Source organism: Chiloscyllium plagiosum, unplaced genomic scaffold (genome assembly GCF_037043375.1).
Source record: "Chiloscyllium plagiosum isolate Xiang-an unplaced genomic scaffold, Cpla_swu_hap1 HiC_scaffold_40, whole genome shotgun sequence".
NCBI lineage: Eukaryota > Metazoa > Chordata > Chondrichthyes > Orectolobiformes > Hemiscylliidae > Chiloscyllium > Chiloscyllium plagiosum.
This window is the reverse complement of record NW_028270178.1, coordinates 18,674,804-18,689,489: the sequence shown is the minus strand read 5'-3', so window position 1 is coordinate 18,689,489 and position 14,686 is coordinate 18,674,804. Positions and strand designations below refer to the sequence as shown.

General features: G+C 44.3%; 1 protein-coding gene across 2 annotated transcripts in view; it reads right to left on the bottom strand.

The window, feature by feature from the left end:
- The window catches only part of LOC122544083 (uncharacterized), a 72,394-nt gene that overhangs the window by 50,059 nt on the left and 7,649 nt on the right, over window positions 1-14,686 (bottom strand). For both annotated transcript variants that reach the window (XR_015753990.1, XM_043683093.2), the window contains exon 2: window positions 12,275-12,639. Coding sequence is in view for 1 of the 2 variants with exons in the window: in XM_043683093.2 (XP_043539028.2) it covers window positions 12,275-12,639 (365 nt within the window). In the remaining variant the exon portion in view is untranslated. The remainder of the gene's footprint in view (window positions 1-12,274; window positions 12,640-14,686) is intronic.

Genomic DNA, 14,686 nt, shown 5'->3' with positions numbered 1-14,686 from the left:
AACTTGTATGGCTGCTTGCCATTTTGCCAGGCAGAGTATCACTTCATGGTTCTCAAAATTAAAATTTCATCAGACTGCTCCATCTTTGCTCTCTCCTGGACATCCCTCCCACCCGTTTGATGCATTCGGAAGCTTTAAGATATTTGCAAACTCATATTCTGTCTTGCACACCCACAACCAGGTTGTTGGTGTACAGCAAACTTTGTTTTAACTGGCACCTTAACAACCAGCATTCTTGATAAACTGCCAACTTGATAAACAGGCAAAAGTTATACACCTCAAATACCACAATCTACCACGATGCCCAAGTATTTGTGTTGTAAGTAAATTACGACAGTGATGTGTGTATCCCCGCTCTGACTCTCCAACATCTGCAGTTCTCATTGTCTCAAAGATTAGTAGGAACTGCATCACTTAAAAGTTGGTGAATACTGTGTGTTTTTACATGTATTTTATGTGTTATGTTGGTGTTTTCACACAACATTTTTTTTGAGGGATGTTGGCATTTTGAAGGTTTATTGCGGTTATGCGTACCTCTTGATTATCCAGAGAATTTAATCAACAAGCATGCATGGTTCCTCAAGTGCTGGTTAACCAAAGGTCTGCCAAACCTCTGAGAAACTGCTGGGAGATACCACTTCACTTCCGTCTGAAAAGCAACCAGCCACCACTAAAACAAAACAAAGAACTGTGGATGTTGGGCACTTCATCAGATCGGTCGATGGACCCAAATGTGTAACTCTGCTTTACCACAGAGCTGCCAGATCTGCTGAGTTTCCTCCACAATTTCAGTTTTTTAGTTTCAACCATTCATTTTTTGTCCATTTGAATCCATGGATTCCCAGCTCCTCGAATTATGTGAGCTTATAATTTGCCAACAAATTGGAGAAGTGGCACTTTTTAAATGACACAGACGTCACTTCAGTCACCCTACCCTTATCAACGTTTTATTTTAGTGCGCTTCTCTGTCCAAAGAGACCCTTCACCACATGCTCTGGCTCTGCAAACAGGACCAATCCCTGGTTTTGTGCATGGATCACAATAACATAACTTGGCCAAATGGCGGGCTCCGGATTCAACCACAAATTGCATTTAGACATCACCTTTATTCGACTGCAACATCACAGGAATGTTCACCATCAAAAATTAAAGATTGGCCTGTTTGAGGATGAGGAGAAAAACTACTTAAGGAGGTGGCCGTACAAACAGTGGATACAATGATAATTACCTTTCAAGATTGCACAGACTGATACAGTTCCTGAGGATTGGAGGATTTCGAATGCAGCCCCACAATTTATGAAGAAAGTAAACAGGGAATTATAGACTGGTTAGCCTGACATCAGCACTACAGTAAATGTTTTTGAGCAGCAGCTAAAACATATCTCCAAAGTGATTCAGGCTATGGGAAGAAAGCGGAAATGGTGCATGGAATTAATGATCAGCATTGAACGGCAGAATAGGTCTGAAGGGACAAATGACCTACTCCAGCTTCTATTTTCTGTTCCTGTAGGAGGGTGGGTTATTACGGAATATATTAGCATGAGTTTAGGACCCGAGCAGTTCAATGTTCAATCAAGGATGATGGATTATCAAAATCAGGGACAAACATGAGGTTAGAACCATGGGGCTCAGCATGTGAGAGGCAAGTGGACTGCACTAGTCAGAGTGCAGCTCACCACCACCTTAAGGGCAATTGGGGATGGTCAATAAATGCTGGCCCAGACAGTGACACCCACATTCCGTAAAACAATTTAAAAAGAATCCAGGGACATATTTGAAAACAAAGATAAGAACTTTTAAAGTAAAGGTGCGGCTGGACTCAGAACCAATGTAGTTAAGTGACCACAGGGTGGCTGGGTTGTGTTGCCAGGTAGGATAAAGGCAGTGGATTTTGCCAAACTCAAGTACACAGCCCTAAACTTACCGATCCGTTTTCTCTCCATCAGCCAAAATATTAAGCTCCCAGACCAGACAAACAAGTGCTCCCTTTGACCTCCTTTGTACAATGGTTATTTAAGGAACACTAGCACTTTTGTTATACCATGCAAGATCCCATTACTATCTGGAGTCAGAACCTTTGGTTCTCCTTTAAAGGAACAGTGCTCGTATTGTCAGTCGACTGGATGGAGATTGCTGCTTCCTGACACTGTTTTTTGGTTTCCTTTAACAAACTGTCTATTGTTTATTCCAAGTCCTGCCGCTCACTATTGCATTTAAAGACACAGTCATCTTCTTCAGTGGTTCAGCCCCAGCTCCTTAGTTTGGGAGCTTTCCTGGAAACATACTGCAAAAGGGACCACTCAGTCCATTGGGCATGTGCTAGCTTCTTGAAAGAGCTATCCAACAACACCTGCTCCCCTTCTGGTTGCATCTAATTCAGTTAACAGGATACTAAATACCTTCAAGTTAAAGGAAAGTAAAACAGATTTCCTGAAAGCACAGTGGTCATGTCCCTATCTATAAGTTAAAAACAATGACTGCAGATGCTGGAAACCAGATTCTGGATCAATGGTGCTGGAAGAGCACAGCAGTTCAGGCAGCATCCGAGGAGCTTCAGCACAATCGACGTTTCGGGCAAAAGCCCTTCATCAGGAATAAAGGCAGAGAGCCTGTAGCGTGGAGAGATAAGCTAGGGGAGGGTGGGGGTGGGGAGAGAGTAGCATAGAGTACAATGGGTGAGTGGGGGAGGAGATGAAGGTGATAGGTCAGGGAGGAGAGGGTGGAGTGGATAGGTGGAAAAGGAGCTAGGCAGGTTGGACAAGTCATGGGGACAGTGCTGAGCTGGAAGTTTGAAACTAGGATGAGGTGGGGGAAGGGGAAATGAGGAAGCTGTTGAAGTCCACATTGATGCCCTGGAGTTGAAGTGTTCCGAGGTGGAAGATGAGGCGTTCTTCCTCCAGGCATCTGGTGGTGAAGGAGGCCCAGGACCACCATGTCCTCGGCAAAGTGGGAGGGGGAGTTGAAATGTTGGGCCACGGGGCGGTTTGGTTGATTGGTGCGGGTGTCTCGGAGATGTTCCCTAAAGCGCTCTGCTAGGAGGCGCCCAGTCTCCCCAATGTAGAGGAGACCCCAAGCCTCATCTTCCGCCTCGGAACACTTCAACCCCAGGGCATCAATGTGGACTTCAACAGCTTCCTCATTTCCCCTTTCCCCACCTCATCCTAGTTTCAAACTTCCAGTTCCCTTGACTTGTCCGGACTTGTCCAACCTGCCTACCTCCTTTTCCACCTATCCACTCCACCCTCTCCTCCCTGACCTATCCACCTTCATCTCCTCCCCCACTGTACTCTATGCTACTCTCTTTCCACCTCCACCTAGCTTATCTCTCCACACTTCAGGCTCTCTGCCTTTATTCCTGATGAAGGGCTTTTGCCCGAAACGTTGATTGCGCTGAAGCTCCTCGGATGCTGCCTGAACTGCTGTGCTCTTCCAGCACCATTGATCCAGATGTCCCTATCTATGTCTGAGCTTTTGTCCCACAAACTACAGAGTTGTGCCACAACGCAGCCTTTCCTTATGAATATAACGAGTGAACCAAATCAGATGAAGATGAACACTTTTGACTGAAGCTGCTTGTCTTTTCGCCTTATTTTTACTGCAGTGCTAGACTCCAACGTTTATTTGTAAAGCCTGCTTTTTCATTGAGGTATTTTAAAAAATTATTCATCACTATTCAAGACTGGATGTACAAGGAATGTAGAGTTTTGATCTGATCCATTCTTAGGAAAATCACTTAGCTGCCTATCTTGCCACACATCGTAAAGAACATGTGGCAGTTTTGTCTTATATCTTGACCAGGACTATGCCTCATGTTTACAGGTGCCTGGTACAGTTGCTGACATGCTCTCCTGCACTTTTTGTTGAAGCAGGGTTGACCCATGAGCTTGGTGATACTGCTCAAGTGGATTACATACTAAGCCATGAGGTGACAGACTGTGGTTAAATAAAATTCTACTGACCACCCATAGTACCTCATGACGCAGCACCTCAAATTGTTAGCATGAAACATATATACATTTAAGAGTTTGGAACCAGTGGCATGTGCCTTTTGCCCAAATGTGAAGGGGTTTCAAAATTAGCTCATCATGCTTTCTGCTGCCGTACTTTTTTTTGTCAAATTCAAAAATTGAGACACCCTGGAGTGCAACAAGGTTTTGGCTTTGTTGGGAGTTTTCACAATCGAACAAAATAAAATGAAGTGCTTTAGGTTTTCAGTAAAAGGATCAGTTTTGTTTGGCTCAGGTTAAACTCTCAGCTCCCAAAGCCTTTTGGTTTCAATTTCCAGACATTTTGGTGGGCATTAGATGTGTAAAACAGTTTCGTCTGAAGAAACAATGGTTCAGAAATGTTGAGAAATAGGCTGTCTCAGTGTAAGGAGTTCAATTTGAAAAATCTAAACAAGATGTGTTTAGTTCTTGATGTTTGATTCCCTCTCCCTGTTACTGATGCAGTCTAGCAGCTAAGTCCTTTGGGACTCCTTCGATTTGGTCAACAGCGTTGCTGAACCACTTTTAGTGACTGAGATTCTTTCCCTTGGTGTTCATTCTGTGGCCTTGCCTCCCCACCCAACCTACCCACAGCGCTTCCTTGAAGTGAGGATGAACACAGAGAAGCACCATTTTTAGCATGAGAATTCATTGGCCCCAGAGTCAATGTGGATGATTCCCAGGGCAGGCAGAGCATTCACCGCTGTGCCACCACCACTGGACTGATCATGCCCAGGGACGGTGATGGTGTTGCTTGGGACTTGGTAAGATATGACTCTGTGGGAATGACTGTGTCGGGCACTTGCTTGACCGATCTGTGGGTCTGCTACTACAATTTTGGTGAAAGTCCCCACATGTCAGCAAGGATGACCTTGCAGAGGCAACAGGACAACACGCACCACAGTAGTTTTGTTTGGCAGACTTTGTTGATGCTGGGCAGTCCATCTGGTTTCACTCCTTTAATCACCCTTGCAGCACTTAGACACAATTGACTGGCTTGTTCGACCATTTCAAAGTCAATTAAATTGCTATAAATCAGGAATCATATGTTGGCTAGATCAGATAAAGACATCATGGAAATATATATGGCAATGCACACGACTCTTCGGTGGCCTCATAGTTCAAGGATAATTGGGGATGGGCAACACAGCAGCAATACCCATATCCCAAAGAAAGAATAATAAAAAAGAACACTGGAAAGTACTCCACTACTGCGATAACAGAATAACACAAAAAATGTACAATACATGAAAAAATCAACAAGGTTCCTTATACTGCTTCAGCACAACTTGCTAACATGGCATATTTCTTTATCATTCCCATGGTGAACAAACAGATAGTTAGTGTCTCTAGGCATAGCATCATTTATTGCCCATTCCACATTGCTCCAAACAAGGAGGGGGTGAGCTGCAGCCACCTCGAACAGGAATCAACCCACAATGCAGGGAAGGAGGGAGCTCCAGGTCTTTGATCCAGCACAATTCAAATAGCAGTCTTAAAAGGAATAAAGGGCTTTAAAATGTGAGTGCAAGAGCTCCAGGTCAATGGGTAATGAGATTTTATCTCTCCACCCTTCAGGGTCTCTGCCTGTATTCCCGATGAAGGGCTTTTGCCCGAAACGTCGATTTTACTACTCCTCGGATGCTGCCTGAACTGCTCTGCTTTTCCAGCACCACTCTCATCTAGACAATGGGAAATGAAGATGATCAGGAACGCAATAGAGGCCAGAAGTCAAGGCATGGCACAAACAGTTCGCAGGACTGGAGAGGATTACAAACAGGGGTTTGAATATAAGGAAGAGTATTTTATTAACAAAATTGCATCCAATAAATATCGCTGAACGAAGGAACGGGAATTAGGGAACAGGAGGCAAAGATTTGATTAGGCTCAAGATTGGCCTGAAAAACTATCAAGGGTGAACTGACAAGTGGCAAATAATATTGTGTTACCCAGGTACCGAGCAATGACCATCTCCATCAAATCACTGACCCCTTACATTAAATGGCACTTTTAAAAAAAATAATTCACCAGATGAGAGAATCAATGGGTTCGGCAGTGTTTATTATCCATTCCTTAATGCCCAGTGGGTTACGAGTCACCCAAATCGCTGTGGGTCTGGAGTATATATAGGCCAGACCAGGTGAGGATGACAGCTTTCTTCCCTAAAGGATGTTAGTGAACCAGATGATTTTCTTTTCCCAACAAATGACTTTCTTTTCCCAACAAATGACACTTGTTTCATGGTCATCACTGGTCTCTTAAAGACAGATTGTTATTGAATTCAAACTTCACCACCTGCCATGGGGTGAGATTTGAACCCTGGTCGCCAGATCAATACCCGTGTCTCGAGGTTAACAGTCTAATAATAATTATTACAAGACCATTGCCTCACTATCATTTAATCACTCACTAACCACATCACAGGGGTTGACCAGAAACAAAACTAAATTCACTATATAACTACAAGAGCAAGTCACAGGCTAGAAATCTTGCAGAAAGAACCTTATCTCTGCCCCCATCTACAAGGCGCAAGAACAGCAATATGGTGGAATATGCCCCAATTTCCTGTATGAGTGCAGCTCCAACAACACAAGAAGCTTGACACCATCCAGGACAAAGCAGCTCACTTGAATGACACAGACAATCACTCCCTCCACCAGTGACACTCAATAGCAGCAATGGGTGCCATCTCCAAGTTGCATGGCAGGAATTGAGAGGTTTCTGAAACAACCTCCAAACCCACAATCACCACCACCACCATCTAGGAGGACATTGAAATATTCCAGATTGCCCTTCCTACGGGCCCTCCACACCTACAACTGAACAGCAGCACTTAAAACAGTCATCTCACCGTGCATTCACCAGTGCAGTTAGGGATGGGTAATAAACACTGGCACAGCCAGCAAAGACATCATCCCACGAATGATAACAAAGTGGGATGAAAGGTGATAAGAACCATAAACATTTCTCAAAAACATCACGCAAAAGTGAGGGGCTCCATGCTTACGCATTCAAAAGTAAAGTGCTTTGGGACCGCCAAAGGTCAAGAAAATGCTTTAAGAGTCATACAGACCCTTTGGTCCAACTCGTCCCTGCCAATCAGGTTTCCCAGACTAAACTAGTCCAAATTGCCTGGGCCTGGCTCACATCCCTATGTGCATACCTGACAAATGTCTTCAATTTTTTAAAAACTATACCTGCATCAAACATTTGCTCTGGCAGTTCATCTCACACATGAACCATCCTCGTCCCTTCAAAAGCCCTCTTAAATCTTTCTCCTCTCACCTTAAAATTTTGACCTCTGGTCTTGAACTCCCCTACCATAGGTAAACAACCATTGCTGTTCACCTTATCTATGCACTTCATGATTTTGCAGACCTTTATAAGGTCATCCCTCAACCCTGTTGCTCCAGTAAAAAGAACTCCCAGCCTATCTCGCCTCTCCTCAGAGCTCAAACCCTCCAGTCCCTGTAATATCCTTTTGTGCACCGTGTAATCAACTACAAGGGCAAGCAGAACCTGTGCACAGTACTCCAAAAGTGGCCTAACCAACATCCTGTACAATCACAGCATGACATCCCAAGTCCTATACTTAATGGTCTGAGCAGTGAAAGCAAGCACACCAAGTGCATTCTTTACTACCCTGTCTACCTGTGAAGGAACGTTCAAGGAACTCTATGCCGAGGGGTTGAGGTGCCTTTGTTCGACAATTCTGTTCATGGCCCGAGCATCAACTGTGTAAGTCCGACCGTCATTCACCATACCAAAATGCAACATCTCGCATTTACCTTAATTAAACTTAATCTCAATTAAAATCAATGGGCCAATCCTGGACCCATTGGTCCAATTGATCAAGATCCCTTTGTAGTCTGAGATAACCTTCTTCACCAATTTTGGTGTCACCCACAAACTGGTAATTATGCCTCCTGCATTCTCATTCAAACAGTTTATATAAATGACAAACAATAGCGGACCCAGTACCAATCCCTGCAGAATACATCTGGTTACAGACCCCCAGTCCAAAAATCAACCTTCCACCGAAACCTTTTGATTCGTATCATCAAGTCAATTTTGAATACAATTGGCAAAGTCTCCCTGAATTCAGTGTGATGTAACTTTATTCACCAGTCTACCATGCGAAATGTTGCCAATGGTTTTACCTTGCTAAAGTTCAAACAGACAAGGTCTACCACTTTGCCCTCATCTATCTTACTGGTCACATTCTCAAAACATTCAATCAAGTTTGTGAGACACGATTTCTCATGCACAAAGCCATGCTCAATATCCCTAATTAGTCCTTGCCTCTCCAAATACACGTTAATCCTGTCTCTCAGAATCCCCTCCAAAAACTTACCCACCACTGACTTCAGACTCACTAGTTTACAGTTCCCAGGCTTTTGCTTTTTAACAGGAGATAAATTAGCATCACCTTGGCTACTGAAGAGCAGCCACATATTTCTGAAAGTCAAAAAGTGATTGATTCTTCGAATAGAGGAATATATTGAAAAAAAAAACTCCAATGAATGTGTGCACACAGCTACTGAAAAACAGAAATCGCGGTCATGATTACTGGCCATTACCTAAAGGATGATGGCATCACTGACAGAAATATAGAAATGTTGAAGAATGAAGGAAGAGTATGCCATTCATCCCAGCTCCTTCATTCAGTATAATCAGACGGATCCACTGTCCCAATGCTGTACTACTATTTTCACCTCACATTTTGATATTATCATGAGAGACTCCTGGAAAAGGGGTGCACAGCTGTAACATTTGATCACACAATCAGGGTACATGGTCTTCTAAGATGAGGATGCCAAACTTCAGGTTTGATATAAAGTTCCCTCTACAAGGTCTATCAAGCACAGATATTGTGTGGGGTTGACTCCAAATGAATCTAAACCTACAAACACAAATAAAAACCCACAGGTGCACGAAAAGGTCATAAAGCCACTCAAGGTCCTCCATCCTTCAATAGAGTAAGGTAGATATCTTACACATACTCCACTTTCCTGCCTAATCTTCAAATCTCTTGATTCCCCTGCAAGTCCAAAGATCCATGAGTCTCAGTCTTGAAAATACTTGACAACTGAGCAAAGATCATCTGGGGTGAAAATTTGGAGATTCAAAACTCTCAGATACAGCGTAGCAAAGTAATGCACCCTCTACATTGTCTCAACCAAACACTTGTAGGGGCAGGAAAAACATGGGGTCAGATGGAGACTTTGCTCTCTTTTGCACTACTGGGACTTACACTCCAAATTAGGCACAACAAATTGAACACAGAAATACTATCCCAAAAGCCTTCACAGAGGTGCTTTGTTTCACGAAAATGAGGGTTTGGTGCAATGGCAAAGGGCTTTAAGGAGATAAAAAGGAGTACAGTGTACTAGCTTTTTTTTATTCCAAAGGAAAGATATACTTACCGTAAAAGATTCACTTGATGTATTTGGAAAGGCAAGGACTGATGAGGGATAGTCAACATGGCTTTGTGTATGGGAAATCATATCTCACAAATTTGATTGAGTTTTTTGAAGAAGTAACAAAGAGGATTGATGAGGACAGAGCGATAGATGTGATCTATATGGACATGGTAAGGCATTCGACAAGGTTCCCCATGGGAGACTGATTAGCAAGGTTAGATCTCATGAAATACAGGGAGAATTAGTCATTTGGATACAGAACTGGCTCAAAGGTAGAAGATAGAGGGTGGTGGTGGAGGGTTGTTTTTCAGACTGGAGACCTGTGAATAGTGGAGTGCCACAAGGATCGGTGCTAGGTCCACTACTTTATATCATTTACATCAATGATTTGGATATGAGCATAAGAGGTACAGTTAGTACGTTTGCAGATGACACCAAAATTGGAGGTGTAGTGGACAGCGAAGAAGGTTACCTCAGATTACAACAGGATCTTGACCAGATGGGCCAGTGGGCTGAGAAGTGGCAGATGGAGTTTAATTCAGATAAGCGCAAGGTGATATATTTTGGGAATACAAATCTTAGCCGGACTTATACACTTAATGGTAAGGTCCCAGGGAGTGTTGCTGAACAAAGAGACCTTGGAGTGCAGGTTCATAGCTCCTTGAAAGTGGATTCGCAAGTAGATAGGATAGTGAAGGCGGCGTTTGGTATGCTTTCCTTTATTGGTCAGAGTATTGAGTACAGGAGTTGGGAGGTCATGTTGCAGCTGTACAGGACATTGGTTAGGCCACTGTTGGAATATTGCGTGCAATTCTGGTCTCCTTCCTATCGGAAAGATGTTGTGAAACTTGAAAGGGCTCAGAAAAGATTTGCAAGGATATTGCCAGGGTTGGAGGATTTGAGCTATAGGGAGAGGCTGAACAGGCTGGGGCTGTTTTCCCTGGAGCGTCGGAGGCTGAGGGGTGACCTTATAGAGGTTTACAAAATTATGAGAGGCATGGATAGGGTAAATAGATAAAGTCTTTTCCCTGGGGTCGGGGAGTCCAGAACTAGAGGGCACAGGTTTAGGGTGAGAGGGGAAAGATATAAAAGAGACCTAAGGGGCAACTGTTTCACACAGAGGATGGTACGTGCATGGAATGAGCTGCCAGAGGAAGTGGTGGAGGCTGGTACAATTCCAACATTGAAGAGGCATTTGGATGGGTATATGAATAAGAAGGGTTTGGAGAGATATGGGCTGGGTGCTGGTATTTGGGACTAGATTGAGCTGGGATATCTGGTCGGCATGGATGGGTTGGACCGAAGGGTCTGTTTCCATGCGGTCCATCTCTATGACTGATTCCTGGAAGGAGTGCTCTGTCCTATGAGGAGAGGTCAGTTAGAATGGGTCCATATTCACTAATGGTTTGGGAGGCTGAGCAGCTACCTTGTTGAAAAGTAGAAAGTAATGGAATGTTGCAAAGGTAGTTGCTGTTTAAGTTTGTTTCTCTCAAGCTAAGATTTACAGAGCCCCAGCTTAACAAACTGCCTATCGGGACCGAGGTAATGAGAAACTTCTACACACTGATGTCATGGCTGCTTGGTCATAGACTGTAACCAGCACTGAGATCATCACTATTGTTATTACAATAAGTCATCTGAAGTGGGGTCAGGTCTGCATACCATGTTTCCCCATTGGCATTGCTTTCTTTGGAGAGAAGGTGGCTGAGTGGAGATTTGATAAAGGATTTTCAAAATGATGGATAGAATAGATGAGCTGTTCCTGCTTATAGAGGAGACAAGAATGGGAGGGGGCATAGATTTGGAGCAGCCCATAAACCTAGGGAGGACGATGAGGGGGGAAAAACAATACAAGCAGTGCATTCTAGATTTCAAGCACACAGGTCCACCAAGTGCAAAAGTAAACGTTTCACGTGTCACTGATGAGTCATTGGCCAATAACCTCAAATTACAGCCTTCACACCAACAAGAATAAGTTGATCTTGGGCGACTCTGTCCAAACCCTTCAATTCTGACTGTTTCCAGCAAAGTTTGCTTCAACAATCTCCATGTAAAGTAGCCCTGACTTCTCAACCCTCTCCATTTGGAACTAAAACTTGGATTTGGACTTGTATTGTCAACTTGACATATTTTTGTACTCATCTTTTTTCTGCTTCATAAGTTCTTGCTGTCTCAGTGCTCTGTACTTGGCTGCTCCATCTTGGGCACATGAACCATTTCCTCATTAAAAAACAGCTAATTGTTCTTTTTTGCACAATTTTGCTTGTGACAGCTTTCCCTCCAAATGTAGAATTTGGCCTACCTCCAATGTGGTTATTTTAGACAACGTTGGAAACATTAGGTTAGCGCTGATCACTGATCCCCCAAAGTTCCCTCACACCTGATCGACCGGATTCAGAGCATTCCCAACCAACCAGAATCCTTCCTCCGTCAGCCAGAATAGGCACATCAAAAATAGTCTCCCAAATACGTACAATAAATACTTTCTAACACGATTTGCCCCTTTCCACATTCAGAAAACTGAAGTCGTCCGTTATCACTAAACTGTAGTTTCTGCATCTCTTCAGAGTTTCCCTGCAGATCTGATCCTGAATATCTTTCCCACCAGTTGAGGCTGAGTACCCTCATGCTGCTCAGGTGTGCATGGCAAAGGATAGTGCTCCTTCTGGTTTGTTTGATAGTCAATCCCTCTTCGAAACAGTCATTTCCATGAGTCTGAAAGGAACACTCATGCCTTCATCATCAATCTCTCCACCTTTGGGTACACTTCCCCAACTCCCCCAAACATCAGTCATCCCTTTCCAAAGCACAGAAGGCCCTGGACACCGGGTGACTCACCCACCTCCACACGTGCTCTCCACTCACCGGATCTCCACCGGCTCCTCGCCTTCTTCAGGATGGCCTGTGCTCAGCTCCGCCCCACCGAACGTGAACGAGATGCAGCTCCGCCGGCGGGGATATTCCGACTTGCGCCTACGCTGGGCTGGGGAGGAACCCGGTCTATCGCGGGGCAGGCTCTGCAATGTTGTTGGTGGGTGCTGCTCCTGGCCTCGCACACCGGCCACCGACACCAGCACCTTCCCTGACTCGTCTGCGTCCGGGCCCCAGGCCTCCACACGCTGCCACACCAGCCCGCTGGCCTGCCTGTCGGTACGGTCCCACTCAACTTCCTGGCACAGCACGGCCTCCTCTACCCGCTGCCGTTGTTCATCTATGATCAGGATCCTCCGCTTCTCACCAAATGAGTGTGTGAGAGAGAGACAGAGAGAGAGAGAGACAGAGAGAGAGAGAGAGAGAGAGAGAGAGAGAGAGAGAGAGAGAGAGAGAGAGGAAGGGGAGAGAGATACACAACGTTAGTATCTGAATGGGAACCACATTAACACATCAAAAACCAGTGGTCTCATCAGCAAAACAAGTCACTGTGACTGGTGCATCCTGAACTACAGTCAATGGGAGTGCTATCCATCTATATCTATTCAGAATCTCAATGGAGTCTGGACACTGAGTCAATACTCAAGATTACACGCACTATTCTTTTTCCTGACTCTCTCCTGGATGTGCCTGCCATTGAGCCAACATCTGCTGCCCTTCCTTGAGGGACTGGCTGGGTGATTTTATTTTTCGCAAAGAAATTAAGAGCCAACCACAACAGTGGATCTCCGGACACAGGTCGATTAGACTTAGGAAGGATGGCAGATACCCCTCCTTGAAGAGGACAAGAATGAACCAAATCCTTTAAATTGATTATGACCGTCATAATGTCAAGCAGGGATGGGCAACAAATCCTAGACAAACCAGCAAAGTCCACAACTCATGAACAAGCGAATAAATAATTAAAATAAAAAAAAAACAGAAGTTGCCTTGGTCACCATTACCTAGAAATTCTAAGTTTAAAATCACACAACACCAGGTTATAGTCCAACAGGTTTTACTGGAAGCACACTAGCTTTCGGAGCGTCGCTCCGAAAGCTAGTGTGCTTCCAATAAAACCTGCTGGACTATAACCTGGTGTTGTGTGATTTTTAACTTTGTACACCCCAGTCCAACACCGGCATCTCAGAATCTAGAAATTCTAGACTTTAATGGAATGAATTTCAATATCATTAACACCATGAAGGAATGCATCCACATTCAGAAAGGCCTGACCTTTGGATCAACAAATCAGCATCAAGGGATCCCATTCCATTATTTCGAGTCATCGGGAAGTTAATCCAGTCCTCCTTGTCAATGCGAATCTTCAGACCATTACCAAGAATTCAGTTATCTTTTATCATTAGCAGGCTGGTGGGGCGCTCCTCTACACAAACTGGTTGTCCCGTCTGTAACGAACCCTCAAAGTCAATACCCACACATGATGCCACTCTGCTACCTCAACTTCCACAGATCTACATACTCGAATTCTTTTCAGGATGTGTGAGAGACTCAATCAAGCGCATGGTCTCGTAGAAGTGGTAAATTCAAACAACAGTTTGCTGAAAGCCTATGAGTGACCCAGACACTGCACAACAGCCGCAGGACCCACCATACGGCAGTCTATCCTCATGGATCAGACATTCACACTGCATAATGATGCCCTCTTCACGGCTGAGACCTACAATGTTCTGACAGTCCATCAGTTTTACACACTTGAGTCCACAGTGGTATTTTGCACTGGACTAATAATCCAGAGATCTGGCTAATGTATTGGTTGGCATGGGTTTAATCTCACCATGACAGCTGGCGCTATTTAATTAGTTATAACCGGGAATCGATAGCATCTGTAATAGAATCAGCAAAGCTGTACATTTCGAAAACCCAGTGGGTTGATTTATGTTCCTTTGGGGAAGGAAATCTGCCATGCTTGCATGGTCTGGTGTAATGTGACTCCAGACTTCCAATGAAGTGCTTGTATCTGAATAGCCCTCAGTTTACTACAGAGGGAAAGCAGGAGGGCAAAAAGGGGACATGCTTTGGCAAATAGAATTAAAGAGAATCCGAAGGGCTTTTACAAATACAATTAAGGACAAAAGGGTAAAGAGGGAGAGAATAGGGCCCCTGAAAGATCAGCAAGGCAACCTTTGTGTGGAGCCACAGAAAATGGGGGACGATAGTATTTTGCACCAATGTTTACTGTGGAAAAGAACATGGAAGATATAGAATGTAGAGAAATAAATGTTGACATCTTGAAAAATGTCCATATTACAGAGGAGGAAGTGCTGGATGTCTTGGAACGGTTAAAGGTGGATAAATCCCCAGGGCCTGATCAGGTGTACCCGAGAACTCTGTGGGAAGCTAGGG